The sequence below is a fragment of the Merops nubicus genome, unplaced genomic scaffold, assembly GCF_000691845.1.
Source record: "Merops nubicus isolate BGI_N331 unplaced genomic scaffold, ASM69184v1 scaffold5986, whole genome shotgun sequence".
NCBI classification, from domain to species: domain Eukaryota; kingdom Metazoa; phylum Chordata; class Aves; order Coraciiformes; family Meropidae; genus Merops; species Merops nubicus.
In genome coordinates, this window is record NW_008612810.1 from 54,063 (window position 1) to 80,642 (window position 26,580).

At 40.6% G+C, this 26,580-nt stretch overlaps 1 protein-coding gene across 1 annotated transcript in view; it reads right to left on the reverse strand.

The window, feature by feature from the left end:
• Positions 1-26,456, reverse strand: part of APPL2 (adaptor protein, phosphotyrosine interaction, PH domain and leucine zipper containing 2) — a 37,396-nt gene extending 10,940 nt beyond the window's left edge. Inside the window, exons 1-9 of the mRNA XM_008941654.1 lie at positions 26,316-26,456; positions 21,498-21,596; positions 11,088-11,147; positions 10,559-10,630; positions 8,674-8,761; positions 6,284-6,325; positions 6,105-6,163; positions 5,023-5,169; positions 2,582-2,664 (exon numbers count right to left, since the gene is read on the reverse strand). Coding sequence (XP_008939902.1) covers positions 2,582-2,664; positions 5,023-5,169; positions 6,105-6,163; positions 6,284-6,325; positions 8,674-8,761; positions 10,559-10,630; positions 11,088-11,147; positions 21,498-21,596; positions 26,316-26,456 — 791 coding nt within the window. The remainder of the gene's footprint in view (positions 1-2,581; positions 2,665-5,022; positions 5,170-6,104; positions 6,164-6,283; positions 6,326-8,673; positions 8,762-10,558; positions 10,631-11,087; positions 11,148-21,497; positions 21,597-26,315) is intronic.
• Positions 26,457-26,580: the final 124 nt, after the last annotated feature.

A 26,580-nucleotide genomic window follows, 5' to 3' on the forward strand; every position in this document is an offset into this window, starting at 1 on the left:
TGAGGTCCATACTGCAGCAGCTGTTCTTTGACTTTCAGATTAAAAATAAGAATAAATATTTTTTTTTCTTTATTCAACTTTTCCAAACGTGACTGTATCCAGGCTACTAGGAAAACTCACAGGGTGGGGACATAAGAATACCTGTCATTGCATATCTTAGAAAGTTACTAATACCTGCACCGATGCAATAAGCAATTTTCTCCCTACTTCCTGCCCAAATGGTTAAACCTTCTGAAGAAAATGAGCACATAACACAGGATGTACACAGCTGGACCAGCAACCCACATAGTCTACTATCCTGTCTCTGACAGTGGCAAAAAGCCTGTAGAAAAGCACAAGGCATGCAGGTATGATTCTGATGCCATTCTCCTTCTCAGTCTTTTGTAGAAGATGGTGATATCCTGTAACTGTTGAAGTAATCCAGACAGATTGTACTGCATTAAGTCATCACTAAGCAGTATCTTCCTGGCCAGATGAAGAGTCACTCTTTCATCATGTTACTCTGTTTCATGTTAGCTTATTTCCAGCTTTTCTGCACTAGACTGTATTTTGCACGCTTTTGCCTTTCAACATTATCATTAAATGTAAGGATAAGAACTATTTAAATTTCAGTTTGAAATGTAATGGAACAGTGCTGTCAGTTTTTATGTAAGTGCTACTTGATGATCAATCTTTTGATGTCATTTTTCTTGTGCCACAAACTGTTCCAACAAAACTGTCCTAGCATCTCCATGGTTCCCAAGACTGGATTGCTCTTCTGAAGGCACATTTCTCCTATCTCAAATGTAGAAAGGAGAGAAAAACTGACAATTCTGAAGTTGTATGCATTTGTGGCATTAGACCAGTTGGATACTAAGAATATTTTAGTGATCCGTCTTCTCTTAACATGTTTACATCATTAGCAATATTCACTGTGTGAATGAAAATACTTTGAAATACGAAAACTCAGTTTCACAGTCAGCTTAAACAGATGCAAGACTACATCTCTGCTGAAATTCTATACCTGCACAACAGGTCTCATCGGCTTGTTGTTCTGAGAAAACAAATCTGACAAATAAAAAGCTTTTAGCCTGATTAGCAAGCAGATCTGACTCACTGAGACTTTGTGATCCCCAGCACTAAAGGAGGAAAGTAGTAGGCAACATGGTTTTCAGTGGCTGAGTTATCTTAAGTCATGAAACCATGTCCTGTGTCAGTAGCTACTAAGCTGCACAGCGTCACTCAGCAGTTTGCAAGCTTCTCTTGTTCTTCCCAAAGACATAACGCTCCTGTACGAGTTGAGATTTGAGCTGTACTTTCAGGCTTTGCTGCATGACAGACTTAAAACACGAAAACCAGACTCAGCAACACAACTGAGCAGCCTGTTTTCTCTTCCATTTACTACTGCATCCTATCCAGAATTCAAATCCATCAGAGTCTGGAAAACAAGGGCTTATTGTATGGTGAGGATCCAGTGGCAGGGTCCTCACTGTACCTGTAAAACACAAGCAAGATTCTCTAGCCTTACCAAATAAAGGACACTATTTCAAAGCAGTTTAAAATCTGTCTTCCAGTCTGTACAAATGCTATGTAGACTGGAGAAGGATATATTTCAGAAGTGAGTGTGAAAAGATACAGAAATAAGTATGAAGGTACAGGAAGTAATGAATCATCTAATGAAAGAATCCACTATACAGGGCAACTACTTACAACACGGTTCTCAAATTAACAAGGCTGCATTATTTAAAATGTCCCTAGAGTCAGAATAAGTAATGATTTGGCTATAGTCTGATATGAAAGGTATGAAGCAACAAAGTGAAGGACTCAGTCTAGTGTTCCACCTGATTTTTAAAAAAAATTATTAATGCTCTAATATGATTACATGTGAAATGTACAGTTTACATTTGCAGGGACTTAATTATAAAAAAAACCATCAATCTTCACTACAAGTAGAGGATGGAAATGGGGGAAGGTGTAAGCAAAAATAAGCACAAAATTAGGAGCACAAAAGTGGGGCAGTTTATTCAAATAAGGACTTAGCCAAAGCAGGTTGAACATTGAACTCAGTGGACCAGTACAGCCTATACTGGATGCTCCTCTAGGGTGAGGAGCTTTGTTTGTCTTGTGTAGCCATAACATGAGACACTGTAGGCCCTAAGGCTTTATTTGAGAGGTTAATGGATTATTGTTAGCAAGTATAAATACCTCTAATTCAGAATGCACTTTAGCACTTTAAATCTGTTAACCCATTTCAATTGGTTAAAAGCTAGGCTTTTAGGTTAAAATAGGTTAAAAGCTATGCTTTTCTGCCCACAAAGAGAGACTGGGACGTAATAAAGCATGTGAACACTTTACAGGATATAGTTCCTGACTATATTGTAAAAATACTCTTTACAGTGCACTGACAGCATTTTTCTTTACCTGTCCAAAACGCCTCCTTTCCACCTGCTGCCTTAACACCAAGTGGCCAACATGGCAATCCAAGCACACAAGAAATCTCATCAGGAAGAAAGAAGCACACGCCCTGTTAGGTGCTGACGGCTGGTGCACCTTTGCTCTGAATTCAGTGGAATGACAGAAGAAAACAAAAGCAGTGCATTACCTCTGAACCATATCTGAAACAGATGACAAAAAGCTGTCCATTCGTTTGGAAAACATCTCTGCTCCTTTCTTAAAGAAGTTGATCTGAAAGATAAAAATAGACCAGACATGGGCAGTTATCTTGGCTTTGGCAGAGCAGTAACAGGTAGCAGCCGGCACAGCCCGTGGTTATAACAGCCCTGCTGCCTTTCTTTGCATTTCTCACTGGGGCACTGCCGCAGCCTTTCGCACGCCCTTTCACATACAGGTATCAGCTGCTGGCAGGTACGCTTCCAAGGGACTTGCCAAATGGCTGCAACAAGGGAACAGGCAGACTCAGACTCCTCCCACACCAGCACTGTGCAGGACTGGGTCTAGTGGTGTCAGAAGCCACTGCATTCAATGCCACCGTATCAAAAGGCACGGGACATAAACTGTCCATTAGGTTTAGTAGTCCAACCTACCCTACCAACTCCAGCCTGGAAATGTTTTAACTGCTATGACAAAGTCAGTCAGGGAAGTGGTGAAGTATAGCTGTGCTACCAGAAGCCTCCAGTGCAATCAGTTATATCAGGGACAGATTCACCATGGATTTTGTTCCGCTGAAGAAGCTAAAAAAAGCTGCCAAGGCCAAAGTGCACATTTTGTGGCAGAAGATGAATTCACTTAGCTGGTATGGCTCAGCAGGCATGCAACAGCAGCAAAGCACTCAGTGTAGACTTGACCTTGGATTGTCTGCTGATAACCCAAGGACCTACTGCAGAACATGCTGGCAACTGCGTGAAACATGGACATGGCTAATGAGTGCATCCAATTAGTTAGAAAAAAAAAAAAAAAACAAAACCAAAATCAGCAAACTAATCCAGAAAGAGATGTAAAAGCAAATTTTTAGCTGTTAAGCAATTTACTAGCTACTTCATCCAATTTTATTTGTGATTCCACTCCTTTACCCTAACCTTGGGATGTGGGATTCTTCTTAACCTGTAACTCGGATTTCTGCAACCATCTTACTGACCACAAACTCCCTTTACAGACAAGGGAGAGCAGGATCTCTTAAACAATGATTCACCTATTCTGTTTCAGAAGCTTGCTTCAGGAGGGAAGAGCTCTAAATTCCACTGATGATAGACTGACACACCCAGCTGTGATGCTGGTGTCAGTTTTCAGTCAAATGAACACTCCTTCTTCCAAACAAATCCTTATGGCCTGCTCATTTGTTGGAAATGTGAAATAGGAGACACGTTTTGAGTAATTAATAACGAAAATATATATACTTGGGCTGAAGAGCATTTCACAGTATTTAAGCAGCAATATCAACCAACTTTTGGCTACTCAAGTCATTGCCATGACAACTTATAATGTTCCTGTATAGAGTACCAATATATGGCAGTTTTGCCAGATCAAATACAAGGAAAGAAAGTTCTGTGTGGCTTCCAGTCAAAGAAACCAGGCAGTTCTTTCACTTAGTATAATTACAGCAGAGAAGCAGTATGAGCTCCTGTGGTGTGGAAAGCGACCGAGTTCTCCTTTATTACCTATTTTATATGGTGCACATGATCTGCAAAAGGCACGGGACAATGGAGGCAATAAGGGATGTAAAAGATGTGTAGATGTGGTGCTGAGAGACACGGTTTAGCGGTGGACTTGTCAGTGCTGGGTTAACGGTCAGACATGATCATCTTAAAGGTCTCTTCCAACCAAAACTATTCTATGATTTTATGATCCACGCTACAATCTCAAATAGAGCACCGTGTCCACTTGTTTCTGTTTTCAGAGCCCAGTTCTTATTTTCCACACGCTTTCCTTCAACAGCATCAAAACACAACAGAGCCTTAAAATGGGCAGGAATGAGAATCAAGTGCTGTGAAACCATGAGTTTGTTGATCCTCCTGACATCCCGGTGAGTCAGATTAACAGTATTACTACCGCATTTTACAGATTTGAGAAATGTTCTATCAAATTGCTGGCAGAATAAAGATTAGAAAGAGGATTTGCCAGCCTTATGTTCAATCCACTCCACTGTTCTGTCCTTCCAGCTCTCCAGTGCATGCTCTGTTCCTTCTGGTGTACACTCCTCATCAGTATGCTGAACATTATGTGCCAAGAAAGGAACAGCTACATAGGAGAGTTTGTGCAGGCAGAGTAAACAGTGAAAGTAAATGCTGCTGCACTAATAGCTTAGCTGTGAAGAAATTAACCCCAGGCTGATTTTGTATATAATTGCATTGCATTTTTTTTTCATTGGAGTCTTTCCTGAATATCTAAACATTCAGCTGCAGCAAACATAATCAGTTGTTAGAATCCAGGCAAGCTGAACAGAAGCCCCATCATCCCCTGAGTGTCATCCCCTCTGCCCCCATTTTCATTTGTCAGTTCTCAAAAAAAACCCCAAACAAATTCAGAGCTACGTTTTACTTTTCCCAGGGATGTGTTGAAGTGATACAGATGCTTTACTGTCCATACCTGCCCTCGTGTATATCCTAGCATAGGTTCCATCATTGCCACTCTCTTCCTGTACTGCAGAGCATTCAAGGCACAGTAATACTGCAGAGATGAAAGATGCTGCTTTCTTCTTGCATTTGCCACTTCTTTTGCCACTTCTGCCTTAAGCTGAATAAAAATTGATAAAGAGGTTGACAAAGTGCTACTATGCATATGGGTATATTTACTGATTATTTTCAAGTTATCTTCAAACAACTCTCATTACAGAACTTCTCCACATTAAAAGGAAGGATGAGAAACTAAAAAAAACAAATCCAAAACCCAAAGCAAGTACTTCAAACCCCTCTCTGGGGAGTCCCTATGACTACTACAACTGAAATTCTGGATCTGATCTCACTGCAAGAATTTATCTGCAGATAAGATCACAACACAAGCCTGCAAGTGCAGAATTCAGAGATGAATAATTCACAATATGCTATATCTCATTCTGTTCTGTAGCACATTTCCTTTAAAGGACCATCCTGTAGAACAGATGCACTGTTAAGACAGGGCCAACCACACACTTTTTGGCACACAGGGATGTATTTTGGAACAAAGGTCCAGTGAGCAAAGAATAAGAAACATAAAACGATATCACCAATGGACTTATGTGTACTCTAAGTGGAATGACAATCCATACAGGGAAATTTAGCAGGAAGATAGATGTGGAAAAAAATGAATGCTTTATAAACAGCAGACACAAGGCTTCATGACAGTTCACAATGAGTTGTACCCACTGATACAGCATCATCACAACAGCTGCATAACAGTAGGCCTATACAGATCTATTTATAGCCATTTGGATTGCCTCTGTCTGAAGAGCTCCCCTGGACCTCAAGGGCTCTAGTTCAGCACAATACTTGATCACTTATACCTTTTTCTTCAAGCTGGACAACTTTACTGATTTGATGTTTCAAAGCTTTGTGTCTGCTTGGAAATGAAATCACAAGTACTCCCAAGCTACTGTAAATTTAACTGATGAATTCTCCGAAGTTCATAAGTGAACAATGACGCAGACAGAACAGCTGATTAAAACTTTCCCTTCTTCTTTTCACATTTGTTACCTTCTCATTTTCTTTCCTTTTTGGTAACCTGCTGTACTTTGCCATGGACACGTCATGTTCTGTAGACAAGGAATATTATTTTTTTAGAAATGTGATATGTGTGTGTGCATAGATTAAAAATGTCTTCTGTGATATAGCAGGTGCACACCGTTAAAAACAAACAAAACAGGGAAACATACCATTGCTAGCAAGGCCAAAAAGATCCTTCAACGTGCTTACTTCTGGAAAAAAGAAATTGAATATTCAGAGTAAAACCAGCTGTAAACACTTTGTTCAACTGAGACCACTTATGGAACATTTAATGCCTATGCTACTCCAGTCCTTTCAAAGCAAACATGCCCAACTTGTGCCTGTCTTGAAACTGATAAACCAGATCAGCTGCTACAGAAATGAACAGGCATGTAGCAAATTAAGAGTCAAGTGGGTTTACTTGATTGAGCAAGTTATCATATCAAAAAGGCTCCTTATCTGCCAATGTAATTTACCCAAAAACGCACCATTTCAGTATGCTCGTTGTGACAAAAGTTCCACCACTGTAATAAGATAAGCAATTCTGAACAACTTCCTGACAATGCTTATCTGATCTCAAGAAATCTAAGTCCCAGAGACATGTCAAGACCCTTTCCTGCACCTGAATCTCCATCAACATTGAACATTTTTTTTCTAAGTTTCTCTGTGAAAAGAAATAGGTATCTAACCCGTCTGACTGCTGGCTACAACGCCTACATAGCAAACACCAGCCAGGAGCTGCTGATGCAGGCAGAAGGAAGACAGAGTAAACAGGCAACCCAACTTTCACAAGAGCTGGGCATAAGGTACTCTCAGTGTCCATACCAGTGTATGCTGCAACTGGCAAAACCCTCCTCAAAAAGCTACAAAGAAAACACATTCACAACAACAGACATTACGCAACTGTGAAAAGAATAAGGGGAAACTGTATAATGTCATCAGAGTCTCTGATTATTTGCAACAACCTACACATTAATTAGCTTTATGCCACCTTCTTCCTCCCCAGAACGCTTCCTCATGACTCTAATGCAGAAAGACAGAAACTCTTCCCAGGCATGGCTAACTTGTGCCTAGAGGTTTCTACGGTATTCAATACATACAAATAACAAGATCAAGAGCAAAAACAGGAACACAGTTAATCCTTCCTGTTTAATCCTATGATGAAATTTCAGTATGGCCAGGTCTCCAGTGAAAATGCTGTTCTACAGATTGTGTCAGAGAAAAATGGAGGTTGTGTTGGCTGGGTGGAACAAAAAAGATTTTGACATCTTGGGAAATGGAAAAACCTTTCATTTTCTGCCATGAAGCAGCCAAGGCTTTGATTGTGGGCTTCACCTGCGTTTTCTTTTTATGCTCTCTTTTATGAGGTGAGGGGCAGAACACATAAAGATGGGAGCAGAATCACCACATCAATGAAGCCACATTAAAGAAGAGGGGAAGTGTTTACAGAACCAAGATCTTACCATCCAAATACTGCTTTATATTTTACATTATATTATAAACAAGATATCCAATGATGTCTTTGCAATTTCAAATGGGATGCTATAAGAAACATTAAGTATTCAATACTGCACTGTAGTTTTTTTTTGTCTCGCATCAAAATTATATATTTAAAAAATACATACAGAGGACTGAGCTTAGTGAGTTGAAAAGTGGGCTTAAAAAAAAAAAAAAAAAGAATACTGCAGTAAAAGCCCGTGTGTCTGTTGCATGAGTAGGTTAGGGTGTCCTTGACCTTGAATATGAACTAATTTCTTTTGAAATTACACCAGATGTTTGCATCATCGCTCTGCTGTTTAAATAATGAACTTCAAAGTTTGTGCAATCAGGCTACTTGGAGCTACCCTTGGATGGCAAGGATCTAAAGTGCACTGTTTGGCTAAAAAGGAGGAGATATAGTATACGCCCAGGGAAGTTTTGGGTGCTCCATCACTGTTCAAGACCAGAGTGGATGGGGCCTTGTGCAAACTGGTCTAGTGGGAGGCATCCCTGCCCATGGGGGAGGTTGGAACTAGATGATCTTTAAGGTTACTTCCAACCCAAACCATTCTATGATGCCACATTGTGAAGTTGAAAAAGCATTCTTGCTTGTGCTTTTCAAACAAACACAAACTTTTGAAGTAGGATAAATATTGTTTGCAAGCCACATTCACTGCTAAATTTTCTTGCTGTAGGTCATTATAACATTGATGACTTCAGTAAAATTACACTAGTGTAAAAGCAGAGTGACCCAACAAAGAACAAAGCTATGTACCTTAAAACTTGCACCATGTGGTGCTTAGGGACATGGTTCAGCACTGGACTTGTTAGGCTTAGGTTAATGATTGGACGTGATCTTAAAGGTCTTTTCCCACCTAAACAATTCTATGAGAACATTATATGAACTTGCATTATTTGAGGAAAAGCATGCACCTGTCAATGAAATTCTGTAGCAGAAAAAAAAAATACAAAAAAACTTGTCTGCAAATTAAAGGACAAATTATCACATGACATTACGCTGCAATTTATTATGACATAAGCAAGATGGAAAACATGAAGAAATTTAAAACTTAAAATTTACCTGTGAGATCTTTTTCTCGAAATTGTATTATTGGTAGAACCATTGTATCTGCCAACTGTTTTGCCAGTTCAGAATGAAGAATATTGAGCTGAAACAGAGAATAGAGGACTGCACTAAGACACGGTGTAAACAAATAGTAACTAAAAAACCCCCAGGATTCTACAGCTGCTGAAGCAGCACACCTGCCACCTCTGTTCAGCAGACAAAAAAAAAGATGCTATGTACTTCAATGTATTTCAGTGCTTAAATTAAATTTCTCAAGGTATGAGAGACTGATGGGGATTTTCCCCCTAAACACTTAATTCCTGCCTGGAGTTTTCCAACAATCCAAGTACTTTTCAGTTCCCACACACGTTAGGGCAGTTTACTTGACCATTAATGCTAATGCTTAACTCAACAGGATTTAATCTGTAATTAGCCTTTGTTAACCAGTTTATATTGGTCTCTATGCCACAGGGTTACAGTCTCACTGCCATGACTAGGAACCCTTTCTATTCATGAGGGTTACCTGGGACACAATCACAACAGTGGGCAACCAAAACAAAAGGTCCAAATCAAATTTTTTACCATCAGAGCAATTTCCTGTTCCTGTAAGCTTTTCTCTAAAATTCAGCATATTGAGAATTTTAAAGCACTCATGTGATGCTGTTTAGGCTGAATGCAAGGCTCTCATGTCAGCAGTGACACGCTAAGAATCTTAGATGGGTTCAGGTAGGACAACTATCAACCACGCGCTCAGGCACCTGGTACTACAGACTAGGAGTGCTCCACATGCTCACAGGACATTCTGCCCACTTGCTCCAGGTATCCTGAAGGCCTCCAGGTGCAGGTGTGCAGGTGAGGATGAAGTCAATATTTCCCACTAGACAATATGAAACTCAACCAGGACATGTCAATGCCAGCAGAACAGACAACTGAGGAACATGTAGAGGGGGTAGCTAACACTCAGAAATGGAGGCTGAGAAATGGAGCAGGGTCTTGAGAGGGAAAATGTGACCAACAGAACTGAACAGAGCTCTCAGCTTTCTGCTCCCAAATGGGATGGTTCTCTTCTACCTGGGAAGGAGAAAGTTCTTGTCTTGATTTATTCACAGTTTACACAGACAAGTCCAAGACTTGTGACAAATGGGTACAAAAATTTTAACTTATTTTTTGCCCTACAACTGTCCTATTTTCTCTCCCAAATAGCAGACCTCAATACAGCCTTCTGCCTTAACAAAAGTTGAATGCTCTTCTGATGGCACAGCCCCGTTCACAACAGAAAGAACGACGTGTGGCAAATGATACTTAAGCAATGAGGACCTAGATACTAAGATTATACTGAAACGTTATTTTGGCAGGTCCAACAAAAGCATTTAGGAAGACTCTCAGTACTCAGCAACAACCTACAGAGAGGGGAAATGTTCAGTGCACACGGCTGCAGTAGCTCACCTGCCTTCAGCAGGCATCTCTGCAGCCTCCTCCTGGCATCTCTGGATTCTGCAATCTCACAGCAGCCAAACTGCAACTTTACTAATTCACAGCTGCCCTGTATCAATCCTTAGCAGGTTCTAGCTCAAATTGCAGCGTTTAAAGCGTAAATGTAACTAAATTAAAAATGCCCCCAGCCTAGACAAAATGGGCTGTTTCAGTGTCTTTTCTAATTCTCTTATTTAGGAAGTTCAGCTTTGCTCTGAGGACAGCACGTGGGACAAAGCCACAGAAACTGCCTTAACCATTACAAAAAGGTTATATTATACTCCTTTTGATGCCAATTGTATTATTCTATAAAACCTAGGAACAAGCTAGCCTTCAGTGGAAAGGTTCAGAATCAAAAGCACAAAGGTGGTTTTTCAACAACCAATATTCTGTATTGTAAAAAGAGAATGTTGCAAATTCAAATTACCTCATCCACAACTTTTGAAAAGTAATGAAGGGTGGATATCACTTCTTCATCTCCTTTACCTAAGGCAAAATGCTGAAAATAGAAATACACATTTGGTCTGTAAATCAATAAAGGTGAGTATGAAATACAACACAGGTTTTACTACAAAGGTATGAGAGAACTAAATGGAAAAACAGTAATTCACTAAAACATACTCTTTTACACTTGTTTTAAATTAATGGATTTTGGATAACATACAATTCATGCTTATTATACTCAGTTTAAAGACATAATCATACAATAGGCATAAACTGGTTTGCACCTTCATAAACGTATTAACTCACATTTTGCACTTTTAAAATTCTTTTTTCCTTTAAGATTCTCAGAAGTGACCTAAATCCCTTGAACATGCTGGAAAATTTTACATCAGCCTTCACATGAAACCAAGTAAAACCAAGGTCCTAAGCACTTCTGGAAAACATATTATTCACACAAAGGTCTTCACCAGTGCCGAGGCTGAAAAGAAATCAAAGGCATATGTTGAACATACCTGCTTTTCATAGGCAAGGAGCTGCTTTGAAAGCTGTTGTGTGGCAAGACACATTTCGTTCTACAAACAGAAGGGACGTGTTAATACAAATAATGAAAGGTCTTTAGCTCTGCTGTTGTTACTACTTTGTTACCTGCTTCTTGACTGAATCTGCAACTACTTACACAAACATTTAGTTGTATGTAAACAACCAGTCCCAAAATACCTGCATAGAGAAGCAGTAATGATAAGCATGCTTCAGGCCTAATCAACACACAGTCTCAGTTTAACTACTTGGAATAGAGGCAGGATTTAGGGTTCAGTTTTGGCATTGGGTTTCCCCCTACTCCCTCAAACAACAAAACTAGAACAACCTCAAACATGTACGCTGTCATACCAGTATAAGAATGTTTCATATTGGCTAATCACCTTTCCCCAAAATCTCCAGCAATAAAGAGAACCAGTAGATGTGCCTTTATATGACTCATGCATGCTCAGGGAACGTACTGATGCGATGACAGTGCTGTAAGTTGATACAGGAGTACAAAACAGCCTATAGTTCTGTATCCTCATGGCTAAACTAGGCCAGTGAAAGCACAAGCATCCTTAGAACATGCTTGCAGAAAGCAAAACTTGTAGGGAGGTTGTGTGATTTTGCTTGAGCACTGGAAAAAAAACCCAAACCAAACGGACAAGCATTTGGATATGTCGATCTTTACCCAGTGTATTCCTAACAACAATACATCAACTGCCCTATTCCTGATTTGTTAGCAATGACTTAAAACTGGAATAAAAGAAAATGGGGAAGGGTGGAACTGGGATCTGTCTTAACCTCTATCAAATCCTTCTCTTCCTCAGTAACACAGAAAACTAATAACTTTAAATTTCATCTCATTTTAAACCTTAACATAATTTATTCCTCTCCCCAAATACATGAGGCCACAGAGAGCTTGTAAAACTCAGAGCAATCTCTGAACTGCTTTAATAGCACCCTTTATGCTGGGGCTGGTACAGAAAACCATTAAAACTGGGACAGAGTTTGTGTGCTCCCTTATTCTCCTGAGCACACAGAGTGTGGCACAGCTAACTATCTGGGCCAGAGATGCTGAAACACCCTTTACCTTGGCCTGATGCCACCTCTGACATACTGCACTACAGCCTGGTGCTTCTGCACCACCTTGGCATGCCAGGATGGAAGGTTAATAGGGACAGCAAAGCCCAAACAGCCACAGGCTCACATATGCCCAAGTGCTCAGAAAGAACAGAGAGACACAGCCACAGCCCAGGTAGCAGCACCTGTGTGTGAACATGTGGCAGAAAAAGATGGGTGAGCTAATTCTGACCAACTTAAACCACTGTGGTAATATTAGTGCCGGGTGGGTGGAGAGCAGAGGCCTTCCAAGGTACAAACAAGGGCTCAGAACTGAGTTAATCCAGGTCCAAATTCAGATCATGCGCACCTCATGACTATTCTCACCTCGTAGTGATGGATTAGTCTTGGTTCTTGTCTCAGACCAGTTACTAATGAGCATTACGCTTTCATACAATAATAACTCCAAGGATTCATGTAAGATTTGCAGGTTGGTTATGCAGACTATGTAGTTTTAATATGAAAAAGCTTTACACAAACACTTGGCATTTATTTCCCAAGCCAGGGGATGGAAAAGGCTGTTGTGCCTTATAATAAACGAACAAACCTTGTGAAGGGCTTGGGAAAGGATAAGAACGAGCCTTAACTATCTGCACCCACACTGTAAAAACCTGAGAGACTTTGCCACCTTCAAAACAGGAGCTAGCAAGCAGTGACTTGATGACAGAAAGGATGGGACTCCTACTACGTGCACCGATGACATTAAAAGCATTTGTTTAAGCATGTGGGTGGAGCCCAAAGATTAATTTAAGATTGCAAAAAGAAGCAGAAGTTCTCAGATCTAGGATCTTTTTCATAAACACAGCCTAAAAGACAGAGCTGAGTAAGAACCGCAAGAAGACTAAGTCCTCACACAGCAACTGTGATGCCATCTGTCAGTTGTACAGCTGGGTCAGGGCAAGAGAAATCTTTTCAAATAGACTGAGAGTTACAAACATGCCTCTTTTTTTCCTTCTTTTTGTTTCAGTTCAGTAATTCCTACAAAGTCTGCAACTGTGTGGTCTGTTCTGAATTTGGAAAATAAATGCTTCTGGCTGAAACTTGCTAGAATAATGGGCTGACACCAAAGGCATCCTATCACTTTGCGTTAGCTATCCTCAAAGCTTCTAACAGTTTGGTTTTTAAAGACTATCAGATCCTCAATTTCCTCGCCCAATACTTAAAGTGTTACAAAGAGCATCGATACTCAGTCTGTGTGGGACAGTTTGAGGATGGAAAATGCAAAGAGTTATGTGGAAGAAGCAATCTGCTTTTGTTCACCACTCCCCAGGAGCAGTCTCCAGTATGTGACAGGATAATGGGGGTCCCTGAGGGTCTCCAAGGGCTGTAGCTTAACAACATCACATCAAGTATATGATCAGGTGACAACAGCCACAAGCAGACATTCATGGGATGCTGCTCCAGGGACACAACAGATTGATGGAAGAGTCTGACATAAAATTCACTTTATTTTGGGACGACAGTTCCACACATCACTAATATGTCATTGATGTCAGCAAGCCACATTTTCCATTTTTAAGATTGGTTCTTATTGTCAGAACACCACAAGCAAACTTGTTACTAAATCCCTACCCATATAAAAGAGTTAATTCTGGGTCTTTCATTCTCCTCCCCCAACCTCTACCAGACTTTGTTCCCATTAGAGGTACAAAATTATTCATTGTATCACTAGGAAATAACCAACCAACCAGGCACACCCCCACACACCCAAACAGTTGTAAACAAATAAAACTCAGCTTGCAAATTGACACTCAGCCACATTGCATAAGAACAGGAAGCAGGCAAAGTGCTCTGCTGACCCAGTGGTAATACTGCCTGGCTAAGCACACTAATCTGGGAAAGTTTGGTTTAATCCTCCTCCCATTTCTTCCTAATCAGCCTTCTCCGCCCCCTCCCCCGGTACTAATCAGTCTCAAGACTTCGAAGTTATTTGCACTGCTTCAACTGACAGATCCAGTTAATCAAGGCAAATTATTTTAACAGGTTTTAATCTATTTCACAGATGTTTTCCCACGGAATATGGCAACATTCACTTATTTTACCCTGAAGTGACTGAAATTCAGTAAACCACAGGAAAAGAAATGCTACTAGACAGTTCTCACTTCCTGCACTATACAATCCTGACTAATCTTCCACATTATTCTGACATTCAGAATTCATCAAGCATTTCTGGAGTGGGAGAGCTATTGATGAGATGATATGGATCAGGCAGAAACTCAGTAAAATCCTGAACAGAAATCCATGTATCCTATAAATGAAAGAAAGATGAAGCAGTACTGGGTCTTGCAAATACCTTTTACTTAGCATTGATGACATCACTGCAGCATTAATGCAAAAAAGTATACCTAGAAAGAAAGAAGAAAGGACCCTATGATGCAAATAGGTATCAAGTAATCTGTTATGATTCCAGATGTGCTGACTTTGTTTTCTTTTTTAACCTTGGCTGGCATACTAGGGCCCACTAGCTCTACAAAAATATTTTTATAAAGTTTGCTAACATCAGTTCACATAGATAAGGTAATGGAACTGGTGTCTTGAGCATTAATCTACCAGAAAAACAAACAAACAAACAAAACCAACAGATTAAAAAATATTGCTTAATTCTCAAATTATTTCAGTACCTCACCCTGCCTTCAAGTAAGTCAGCAAGAAAATGTCCAACTGTTATTTTCTAATTTAGTGCCAGAGCAAGTGCGTGTGATTTTTCTGGGTTGATTCCACCTTCTTCATTATCACCTTTATTCACCAAGCTGTTTATATCATCAGAAGAGAGTATGATTTTTCTGTAACCCACTTGTAATAAAATCTCCATGCCATTAACAATTTACCAGTGATGCAGCCTATCCCTGGTTTTAGGGTCTCTTCTTGTATTTTTCCAAAATAAACTCTGAGAGCTAATATACGCAAGTCAGAAGATATTTCTATAGACAGTCATCTAACAGAGTCCAGATTTGAAGGCAAGTAACAGATTCAGTTGAGCTACAGATTAACTTCTAAGGACAGAGAGCTATCGTAGCATGTCCACTTCCAATCCCAATATAATAAAGCTTTCTACAAAGCTACTTTCCTACTCCTGCTAAAGCTGGCATTTTTAAAAATCTGCAAGTAACCAACTAACAGAACTGCCAAAGGGTTCTTCATGTAAACAAGCAAAACACTGGTAAAGTTATTTATTCATGCACCCTGTATATGCAGAATGTCACAGAATAAAATTTGGCTTACATCTCAGAAAGCTTAATGCCTCATAAATGAGAAAAAAAATAGGTAGGTGGTTGTAGGAGGAGGTCCATGAGGCTGCTACAGCCTTCTCATCTTTTCAGAACTAGGGAACCCATTTACCTTCAAAACTGGGAACAGCACAGAAAGAACTGGGTCTTGATAAAGCAGTTTTATGCATCTCTGTCTACATGTATGTCATCTTCCTACAAAACAGAGTTCTCCAGAGCTCTCTAGTAAACGTTACAGTCCTACGGGCTTAGGTTTGCGTATTAAATAGCTTGGAAACATGAAGCCAAGGGTGAGAAAAGCATCACCAGGGTGCTCAGGCTACCCAGCACTTTACAATGTCAGGCTAACATGGCCTGGCCTGCTGCTGATACACAGCACAGCATTCAGTCCTCACAAATGGGGAGAATGGTTCAGCAAAGGATCACTAACAGCTTCAAGAAAGAGAAGATGCCAGTCAGAACTTCACTGCAGAATGGCAGAAGCAGCTGCAATAGGATGGCTAATTCAGTACAGACAGAATCTCTTCAGGTTCTTGCAAAAACATTACTATCAGCAGGGCATCCAGACATTTATGCCTCCTTGTAGTACTCCAATCCTGCTTAGTGCACTGTTAACTTGCTCCCAGGCATGGTGACAACTCCAGCTTCATAGGCAGTATTAAAACCAACTCCCATGGCTTTGTAAATACATTTGTTCCCACGTGACAATGCCCTGCTTACCTCTCTTAGCAATATATGGTGAATATGCCTCAGGAAGTGCAGAGGTATATAATGCAATCTTACAATGAATACAGAACAGTAATACATACAGTATTTCACATAAGTCAGTGCTGACAACTAGTTGATTGCAAGCATTCATCCAACTTAATCCCCTATTGAAGCTTCTCTACGTGGAACCGGAAGTTTACAAAATGCTAACTTTACTGTTTCAAAAGGTTTGGGTAAAAAAAAAATCTTATAATTTGAAAAGGCAACACAAGTGTTCCCTCAGACATGGAAAGAAAGCAATTAAAACAAAAACTGTATCAGTGTTTACTTGTTAGTTTAGCAAGAACTAATTTAAGAATTCTGAACACTTGGGGTTAGCTATGCAACACAATAAAAATGAAAATTTATGCAAGCCCTAGAGAGCCTGACATCTATCTACTGAGTTACAATCTAGTGAAGTCAACACATAGGAAGATGAAACAAGCAGCACTGCTCAAAAATGCAGATATGAGGAGTCATGAATTTGGGGAGAAAAATAACAGTAGTATAAAGCACCACCTAAAATAGCCCTGGGCAGATACAGGCTGTCCTGATACCCCTGTAATGTGCTACATATAATCCAAGACTATTCCATAATTGTCAAGAGTTTCCTTAAGGGCCTGGACATACAAAGGCAGTGAGCCACAGAGGCTGTTGCTGCTTTGCCCATGTGGCTCTGGAGTCACAAGACAACTGCTCAACAGACACAGATGCTGCCTGGCATTACACTTCACAAATCCCATGCTGGTCTTTCTCTGGATATACTGATAAAGACAACGTGGGTTTCTTTTTATCCCTCTTCTGCCATCACTGCTCTTAGCTAGACAGATTTGTCAAGAATAATAAGATGAAACCTCTTTCCAATCACAGAATAGTGCATCTTATTTTCCTCTAACCTGCTTATCCTGTTCATCCCTTCTAATAGTCAGTGGACACAAAAGAGCCTCCTGAGTGTCTAACTGGCATTTTGTTTCAAGATCCCATCTGAGCCATTAATATAGCATGATGAAGAACTGGAGTGGATGGTAAAGCTCAGAAAATAATTTACTATGGCAGTGGGAAGTGAGGACTGTAAACTGGTCACACCTAGTTCATATACCATTGTGAAACCCTCAGCATGCAACTTAGGCAGATGAAGTTTTCCATCAGTCCCTGCTTGCTGCATTACATATTGCTTAGGTAATACAGTGTCCAGAATGATGAATGCAACTTTCACAGAAATCAGAGAGCAGTAATGCCAGGTGCATTATCAAGGCTTGCTTGCAAGGAGTAAGAACTACAAGAAGAAACTCTGTAAGCAAGATTTCTTCTGTAAGACCACTAACGAGGTAACTACTTCAGGGTACCAGAGCATGGATATGAGAACTACAGCAGGCAGCACAGTCTGTACTCACACGGATGTGGTTTATTTGATGAAGAAATATAAGAACGCTTCACTATATTTACACCCATGGGCTTGCCAGATCAACCAAACCTCACTCCTCCAGTACGACTCATACATTTGTTTCCTGTGACTTCTCCTTAACCACAACATCACACGCTGCATCTGCCTTGTAGCATCACAGTCTCTTTTCCACCAAAGAGCTCCATGGGCAAAACAGAGTCACCACCCCATCACATCTGGTGTGTCTGCCCAAAGACATGAGAACGCTGCCCCAATCCTGCAAAGCAGCCAGGGGCTTGTCACACACTGAGGGCCTTGCAACCAAGGCAATCTGCTGGCAACATGTCACCCTCCTGCAGCATGGTGTTACCAACCCTTCCATAGCGAGTGGCTCCAAGTGCCTGGGCATGTATCCACTGCTGCACCCTGCCATGGGATGCTGCAGGTCCCTCCTTCCATGTCTGTGACCAAAGCAGCTTCAAGTCACTTCAAAGATCCCTCCACAGCATTCACTGAAGCCCTTTCCCAGTGAATGCACCCATCCTAAGAACTGCCCTACCGTCATTACAGAAGTTAAAGCTTACACAAAGAATACACAAAAATCTGAAAAGTTAGGTCCCCAGCTCCTATCAGAAATCTACAGCTTAAAAAAAGAATGATCAAAAAGACCCCTACTTTCCCAAGTGTTTTAAAAAGCTCTGGGTAAATATTTCTCTTTCTCACATTCCTTTCAAACCCACTGATCCAAGTGTTTAGAGCAGCTTGAGCTGTCAATTTACAAACTTACTGCTGCTCTCCACACAAAGCAATGTTTTGGGACAAATATATGCATATATCCACATGGATAATTAGTAGCACGCAACTGGTACTAATCACTGCTCCCCTGAGACTTTGCACTGCATCCATTCAGAATCATCAACTATTGTTATTTGATCACAAGCTACAGTGGTTTGAAGTACTTCAAAATCTCAGTTTTCATCATAAGAAACACCAAACCTCTATTAAACTAGTCCAGAAAATCTTGGAAATACGGTTGGGACATGTGGGAAATTTTAAAGTTCAGAATGTAGTTAGGAAGAAAAAAAGATTAATGTTTTTTTAAACTGTCATAACTGTTTTGAGGGGGCATAAACCACAATTTTTCAATGCTGTGCAGTGGTACAACCCACTGCTGTTTTGTCTGACTGCCATGACTCTAATTCCAGCCATTTTTATGGTTGTTGCTTCAAAGTAGGTCAGTAACTGCAATTCCTGTTTTGCAGATGAGGAAATTAGAGCAAGGGATGACAATGACTTTGCAAAGACAAAATTTAAGTTAGGAAAGTAAAAAGGCGAATTCAGAACCTGGTTTCTCAATAATCCAAACTTCTTCAGTCTCTCTACTAAACCTCCTTTTCTCACAAAATACAAAGGGTTGGTAGGACTTACTAATATGCCACTGTTGAGGCTCAGACAATATGTCTCCTAACAACACAACAACAAAAGTTGATTTTCTCTCAACTCATGATTAGGCACAAAAAAAAAATATTGCACGTAGCTTTTACTTAACTGTCCATTTATGTTTAGTGGGGAATTCAGCATTGAAATTATATTTCAACAGCAACTGCAATCATAAAATTTTCCAATAAGGCACGTGTCTCTCAAAAATTGAGGTAGAATTCAGTCAGGAAGTGTGTCTTCCTTAGAAATATTCCGAAACAGCTCCTGGAAAGGATATATTGATATTTGCAAAGCTTGGTAAAATTAGTCATAAATTAATGTTAGTCTATACCATATCACCATTGTCCTGAGAATAAACCACCATTTATGGTAAATTTAAACATTACCATGAATTTTAATTTAAAAAAAAAAATAATCAGAATTGTAGCCTAATTTCTAATTTTAGTGAATTTTTTCAGGTCTCATGCAAAAAATATCAAGACTTTTAAAACCATAAGTAGGGAAAAAAAAAACCCCAAACACAAGAAGTTCTGGTTTTCTTTTCCATTTACACAATAAATATGATCTACCTATTCTCTCTTGTTACTGCCATGTCAATTTTTTTGCCACTACTGGATTCTGAGAACACAAACCCAAACTGAAGTCACAACACAGAGTCATTCCCAAAAAATTAAATAGCAGAAGCAGCAACACTAAGAACACTGTTGAGCCAATGTCCTTGGTAAAGTCCCTAAACCTGAATTCTCCTAAGTCAGTGGCAGCACAGGGTGTCCTCCTCCACATCCTTACAAAGCCTGACTTTAAACAACTGCTGTGTGCCTCCCATCTTAAAATGGCATGAAACTCTGATGAGGTATTTCAAGGAACACATCCAATATTCACAAGTGACTGAATACTTAGCTCAGACTAAAGCAGGAAGGGTGCAGGAAGAAAGAGGCCAACAACTGCTGGGAAGATGAAGTAGACTCCGTACTACTGCGAAGTACAGATGGGTAAAGGCGCTGAGACAGTGAGAAGAAAGAGGAAATGTCGCAGCTGTGGGGCAACATAAATGGAGAAGGCTAAAAGCCGAGATAGAAAGGAAGAGGCAAACAAAAGCAGACAAAGCATTTTTTCATGAATCACAGGCCACAGTAACTGCTTGCTAAAATGCCATCCTAAAAAGGCAGCAGCAGGGGAAAGGCACATGTAGTCCGTAAGATGGATGCTTCATAAGAAAACCATATTTATCCTCAGATTTCTTTCTTTCATCCATTTCAATCCTACCTGCTCTTTGGTCTCAGATTTCTACTATCCTATGTACTTACACTCTTGCTACTCTTAAACCTTGGTGACTCTACCCAAATGCCCATCACTGACTGACTTTCAGTGCTGATTTCATGACACCTCTCCAGCTCCTGGCTATGTGCTGTGTTGTTTTCTATGTATCTAAGCTGTGCTGTAAGCCTGATTGCTCTGTGTTTGCACAGGATCCAGGACATGAAGCTCTCCAGAGCTGCATCTTCCAGGTGTAGGTAGCTAGAACCTGGGGAGATGGCTCTTCCAAGTTGGACACCCAGAAGAACAATCCCACCAGACTGGCAGTAGTTTTATAGCTGAACTGATTCCTGGTAACATAAGAATCAGGCACTCAGTCCTCCAGTAAATTCAACATACTCCCATTCTCTTCATCTCTGTGTCCTCTGATTTACTAGTTTAAGAATAGAAAAGCTCATGTTTCTATGGCACTCAAGTATGTAACCTACATAACTACTAAGGAACTTCAGTATCTAACCTACATAAAAACCTGCAAAAGTTCCATGAGATAACTGTGTATGCCTTTTAGATATATGTCTTAGATATAGGTCTTTTGAAATGCCTAGTTTTATGCACATGGGAATCCTGGCTTCACTGAAAATCACTCAAATTTACAATAATATTTTCCAAAGCACTGGATATGATTTACCATACAAGTTTTACTTTCAAAGGGATTTAGTCATCTAGGTCATTTGAGTACTTGAGAAAGTGTTATTTTGTTCTTCTCCTGCTCCCATATTTTTTATTACTTTAGGTACTCAACTTCAGTATGACTCAAAGCATACATTCTCTCTGTAATTAACAGACATAGACAGTTCCTTTCAAATGTTGTCACAGTATCTAAGTTAGATGCCTAAAGTCAGTCTGAATTCCTATCTGTGTATTGTGTCTACATTTAGACAAGCAATGTTGTCAAAGCTGCCCTTCTAATGTACCTCAAGATAAGGACAAACCACAAATTTTCTTTCATTAATTGTTTGGAGACAGACAAAGCAGATAACATTTTTTTTCATGCAGGACTTTTCTGAACATCAAGGTGTGAAAAGGCTGAGATATCAGAAAACACCTACAACTCTTAAGCCACAAGAGGTGCAGGTAGTTGGCAACTTCCATGTAAATAACAGCATCATAATAGCAATTTATCTTCTACTGCACATTGAACAAAAGGAAGACATATGTAAAATTACCTGAGCACCATAGACTCGTTGCATTGCCTGAAGTAACTGGTTTGTATATTCAGTGAGGGTTCCTGCATCTTCCTCAAATACACTGAGCAAAGACCGAGTCTTCAATAAAAGAAAAAAAAGCAAATTGTTTTAGTCCCAAATGAAAATATTAAAAAGAATCATAAACAACTGCAAATACACAGTGGCAACAAATTACAACTCAATCAGAAATAATAAGCCTTTAACTTTGCATGACTTTGTTTACTCAGAATCTCAAACCACGTAGAAATTAGTCCTTCTATTACAAATAGGTAAACTGAGGCATAAGGAAACAAAGTGATGAAATGCTATGGCCAAATCCCAGTCTCTTGCTCTAATAGACATTCCTTCCAACATAATCAGGAATGTAAAAAATCCTGAATATCTGCCTGCTGACTACAGTAACCCAAACCACATTAAGGACTTTGGGTCAAACACCCCTGCTTGCTCACTTTACTCCTGTAATGTCAGACTGCACTAAAAGCACCTCTTTCCATGAGGTAATTTACAGAGTATTATTCACTCTCAGCTATCTTAAGCAACTCTTAAAGGGCCACTGCCAAACCTAGCTGATGTAATCGGACCAAACAGCTGAGTGTTCATCTACAGCAAGAGGCAGAGAAGTATACAGCCACTCAGAGGCACCCCATACTTCCTCCATGCTGCTAGCTCATCCTTCTCAGCAAACTGGGGGGGGGGGGGGGTTCTCCGCAAACTGGGGGGGGGGGGGGAGAAAGGAGCACAATGACTTATGTCCTCTTAAAGACATGAATTCCATTGCTTTGTTTTAGTGGAACCATCAGAAACAAATAATTATGCTGCTGACACAGCTCCTGAGATGGGAAACAAAGACATCTCAGAATAACGCTGAGTTTCAGAATTTGCTGGATCATGACAATAACGAAAAAGGGAAAGTTGTGTCCCTTTAACAAGGTCGTGATCCATCTTCAGTCTTCGCTTTGGTAAATCAAACCTGTTTGATGCTAACTTGCAATGTCTTTCCATCTGTACAGTTAAATCCTACTAATTGGTTTCATCTGCTTACATTAGGGGCACGCATAAACTCTCCAGTACTTCCATAATCACATCGGTCCTATAGAAGAGCACATGCTTTATCGATCTTCCTATTACAGGAGTCTCCAGTATACCCACAGTATCCAGGATCAACTCTGGGAAATTTATTTCAAAGATTTAAGATAGCTTTAGGTTGCTCCACTATTTTAACAGAAGGCACATATAATTCCCCAAGGCATTTATTCTTTTTTGCAAAACTCTCTGCCCAGACTTTATGTTTGCCTTGAAAAATTCAAAATGAGCATCCTCCAAGAACCCTGGCCTAAGCTTAAGTATCATTTAATCTCTGCCAAGAAGCATCTAAACCAGAAAGTAGTGTTGCCTAGTGGTCAAAGGACACAACCTGGGAGTCAGTCCTTGAGTTCTGTTCTAGACATTACATGGAAGTACTTCCATCATCTGAGGAATCCTAAAGCTCTCAACATTTCAGTCTGCTAACGTGCTAAGCTGCTACAACACTCCCTACCTTTAGGAACACTGGCAGTCAACGCATTAGGGAAACTAGTCTGAGATCTGAGAAGGGTAACAAAGCTGGTGAAGGGGCTGGGACTGTCTTAGGAGGAGCAGCTGATGCTGTTTAGTCTGGAGAAGAGGAGGCTGAGGGGACACCTTATTGCTCTCTACAACTATCTAAAAGGAGATTGTAGTGAGGCTGGTGTTGGTCTCTTCTCCCAGGTTAGTAGCAACAGGACAAGAGGAATTGCGCTGAAGTTGCACCAGGGAAGGTTTTGACTGGATATTAAGAGAAATTTCTTTACTGAAAGAGTGGTGAGGCATTGGAACAGGCTGCCCAGGGAGCTGGTGGAGTCACCATCCCTCGAGGTGTTCAAAAAACATTTAGATGTGGCACTTGGGGACATGGTTTAAAGGTCATGGTAGTGTTGGGTGATGGTTGGACTAGATGATCTTAGAAGTCTTTTCTAACTTTAATGATTCTATGATTCTTAGCCTGCAAGGACATACATAATACAAAGTACTGTTTTCAAATAAAGAGAACATAAAAACCAAAGAATGGAGAGAAAGCCAAAGCAATTAAATGGTTACCAAGAACCCAAACTTATAAAGGACCTTTGTAGAGAACTTCCCTACAAGGACAGTGGCATGACATTGAGATTTCATTGCTAAGCTATTATTTCAGTAATTGAAAACATATTGCTTTTTAAAAATATCTAGTTTTAAGTTTTATTTTCAATGATGCATTATAACAAGCAAAATTAATGTCAACAAACTATCCATAAGGTGCTCGTCTTCCTTGTTTTGTGTTCCAACAGTACCTGAAATGCACAGGGTATGAAGATAGCTAAAAAATAAACTTAGGGAAGGCAAAAATGATAAAATTTGAGACAAAGTTTATCAAGACAAATCTCAAGCCAAGAGGGAATAAAGTTACAAAGAAATTCTTTAAAGTAGGCTACAAATCACACAATTCTGCATGCTGGAAAAGGTTTCCAAGTGCAAGGATATCAGCTACATTTCTACATCTTGATGAATTTTTTGCAGGTTCAGTTTTTCAGATGTCTAAATACGGGTTGAAGTAGAACAGCTCTAGGAAATAATTTCTGAAATTCCTGGCCTCAGTTATTAGCACGTTGTTCAAAAATAATAAAAACAATAAATGACTCAGCAGTTTGGAAGTTATTCTTGGAAACTTTTATACTTAAGAACACAACTTAATCACTGCAAGAAAATATCAGCATTTTGTTGTTGCTGTTCTGCAAATTCTGGAATAGCAGCTCATGCTAATAAACCAGTAATCCAAATATTAAGCTAATATTTAGAAGGCCTCATTTATTAATTCCTGGAAACACCAGAAAAAAAAAAACTTCTACTTTCATGTATTTCCCTCGGTTTTAGCATAGCTTCTTACATAAATTTCTGCCCTATTTTTTGGCCAAACACATCAAAATTAAGACACTACTTATGCCCTTTTTCAGACAGTTCTTGGGGACAAATCAAGACAAAAGTACTATATTGTTGGGGAGAGAGAAATCAAGTTTCAGAAAACTGATGAAGGAATAAATTTGGCCTAATTCTCTGCAATCTTCCACATAATTTACATACTTCATATACAAAGTGAGGTTATATCTTAATTTTATCATCCCTGTCCACTGTTTCAAGTGTCTGCACATGGCAGATGAGAATCAGGTCACTTTATGGAGAAGTAATCCCAGAAGCTGCTACACTGTGAGTTCTGTGGGACAGTGACTGACTTTTTGCTTTGATTTTGTACCACCCACCTCACAGAGGGACCTCGTTGCACTGTGAGTTTAAAACCCTCCCAAAGAAAAAAAAAAACATCCTCCTCAAGCCAAAACATCCTGAAAATACTCAGGTTTACACACAGCCTGGTATTTCCAGTAAGTGGAAAGGAGACACTAACAACCTTTACCTCAGGTCAGAAGAAAGATGAAGACCTCTGAATTCAATTCAGTGCATTGTCCAGCTGCTTTCAGTCAGTGTTACATTTTTAATCATTGAAGAAAGTGTTGACTGAACAGGTAAATGAGTTCACTTATCCTGCGTGTCAAGTTCTTCAGCTCCAGAATGCAGTGGGGAGGTTGATACTAAAAAAATTTTGTAACTACTCATAATAAATCTAGTACATGTTGGTAAACTGTGGAACACAGAACAGTTCAGGCTGGCAAGGATCTCTGCACGTCTCCCTGTCCAAACCGCTATTCAAAGCATGGCTGACTCTGACATTACATCAGGTTAATCAACAATTTTTTCCATTGAATTTTGAAAATTTCCAAGGATGGAAATTCCACATACGCTGTATCAAATAGATGATGAAAATGATTCTTTAGAGGATGTGATTTCATGGAATCACAAAAAAACAGCATAAGAAGAGGTGCTCAAGATGAGCCCCAAGACTCATTAAGTCCTGACAGGTGCATGTCCAATCCTTCCTTCAAAATGTCTCATGACAGACTCTGTAACACCTTTCAGCAATCTGCTCCACAGCTTACCTATTAATGCCTCCTCCCGATCCATCAGCAGATGAGGCAGGATTACAACACACAGCAGGATCTATCCTGATCCACCCTGCTCTCTCTTCTTTCCCTGCTTCACCAATTATTTTCGTATCTCTGTCTGCACCATGCTCTGTCCTCAAATGCATCTTTCCCACCCCTCTGTGAAATTTCCACTCTTCCTCCTTCCCTGTACCCAAATGGGGTAAACCAAATCCTCTTCCATCCAAACCTCTCTTCTTCCACCCACCTTTCCCAGCTATGGCAGCCTCACACCTCTCTGCCCCGTTAAAACATCATGACATGGCATGCTCTTCACTGTGAGGTTTCCACACCCCTCAGGGGTCACTTCTGTGGCTGTGTCACACCATGGCTCCCAGCACTGGGGCACAGGGTGCTACACTGGGCCAGATGCAGAGCCAGGGTCAGGGGACCAACGTTCTCTCCTGCATGCAGATGGGAAGGAGAAGGTGGCAACCACCTGTCCTAGTTTCTTAGACGCTTTCAGGAGGTCACCTTTGGTGGGATCCACCTCACTGTGACCTCATGGGAAGTCCCTGTACCTGAACTCCTGCCTCTGTGACACCTCAGCAGAAGCAGGGAGGAGCAGGTACGCTGGCTGTGACATTCCTTCAGCCCACGTCTGCCACCAGGGCCAGGTGACTCACAGCACAGAAGTCTCCCTTTCAGGGACCTCGGGGGAAGCCAGGGCCCCAAAAGCCGTGCCCACTTATCCTTCCCCAGCACACCTCACCTCTTCAGAGCAGCCCTTATGGCCAGCGAGAGCACACGAGGACAGGAGAGCGTGAGGGAAAAGCCACGGGAGGGTTTCTCCGAGGGCGGCGAGGAGCGAGGGCGCCGTGTCCCGTCCTCCTGACACTCCGGCCCTCGGCATGGGGGTGCAGGAGGCCCCAGGAGCATACGCGGCCTGGTGCCCCCTTTGGCCCAAAGGAGACCACAGCCCTCCCCGCGACGCCAGGCGGGTGCCGTTTACCGGCTCCCGAGGCGAAGTCTCCCTG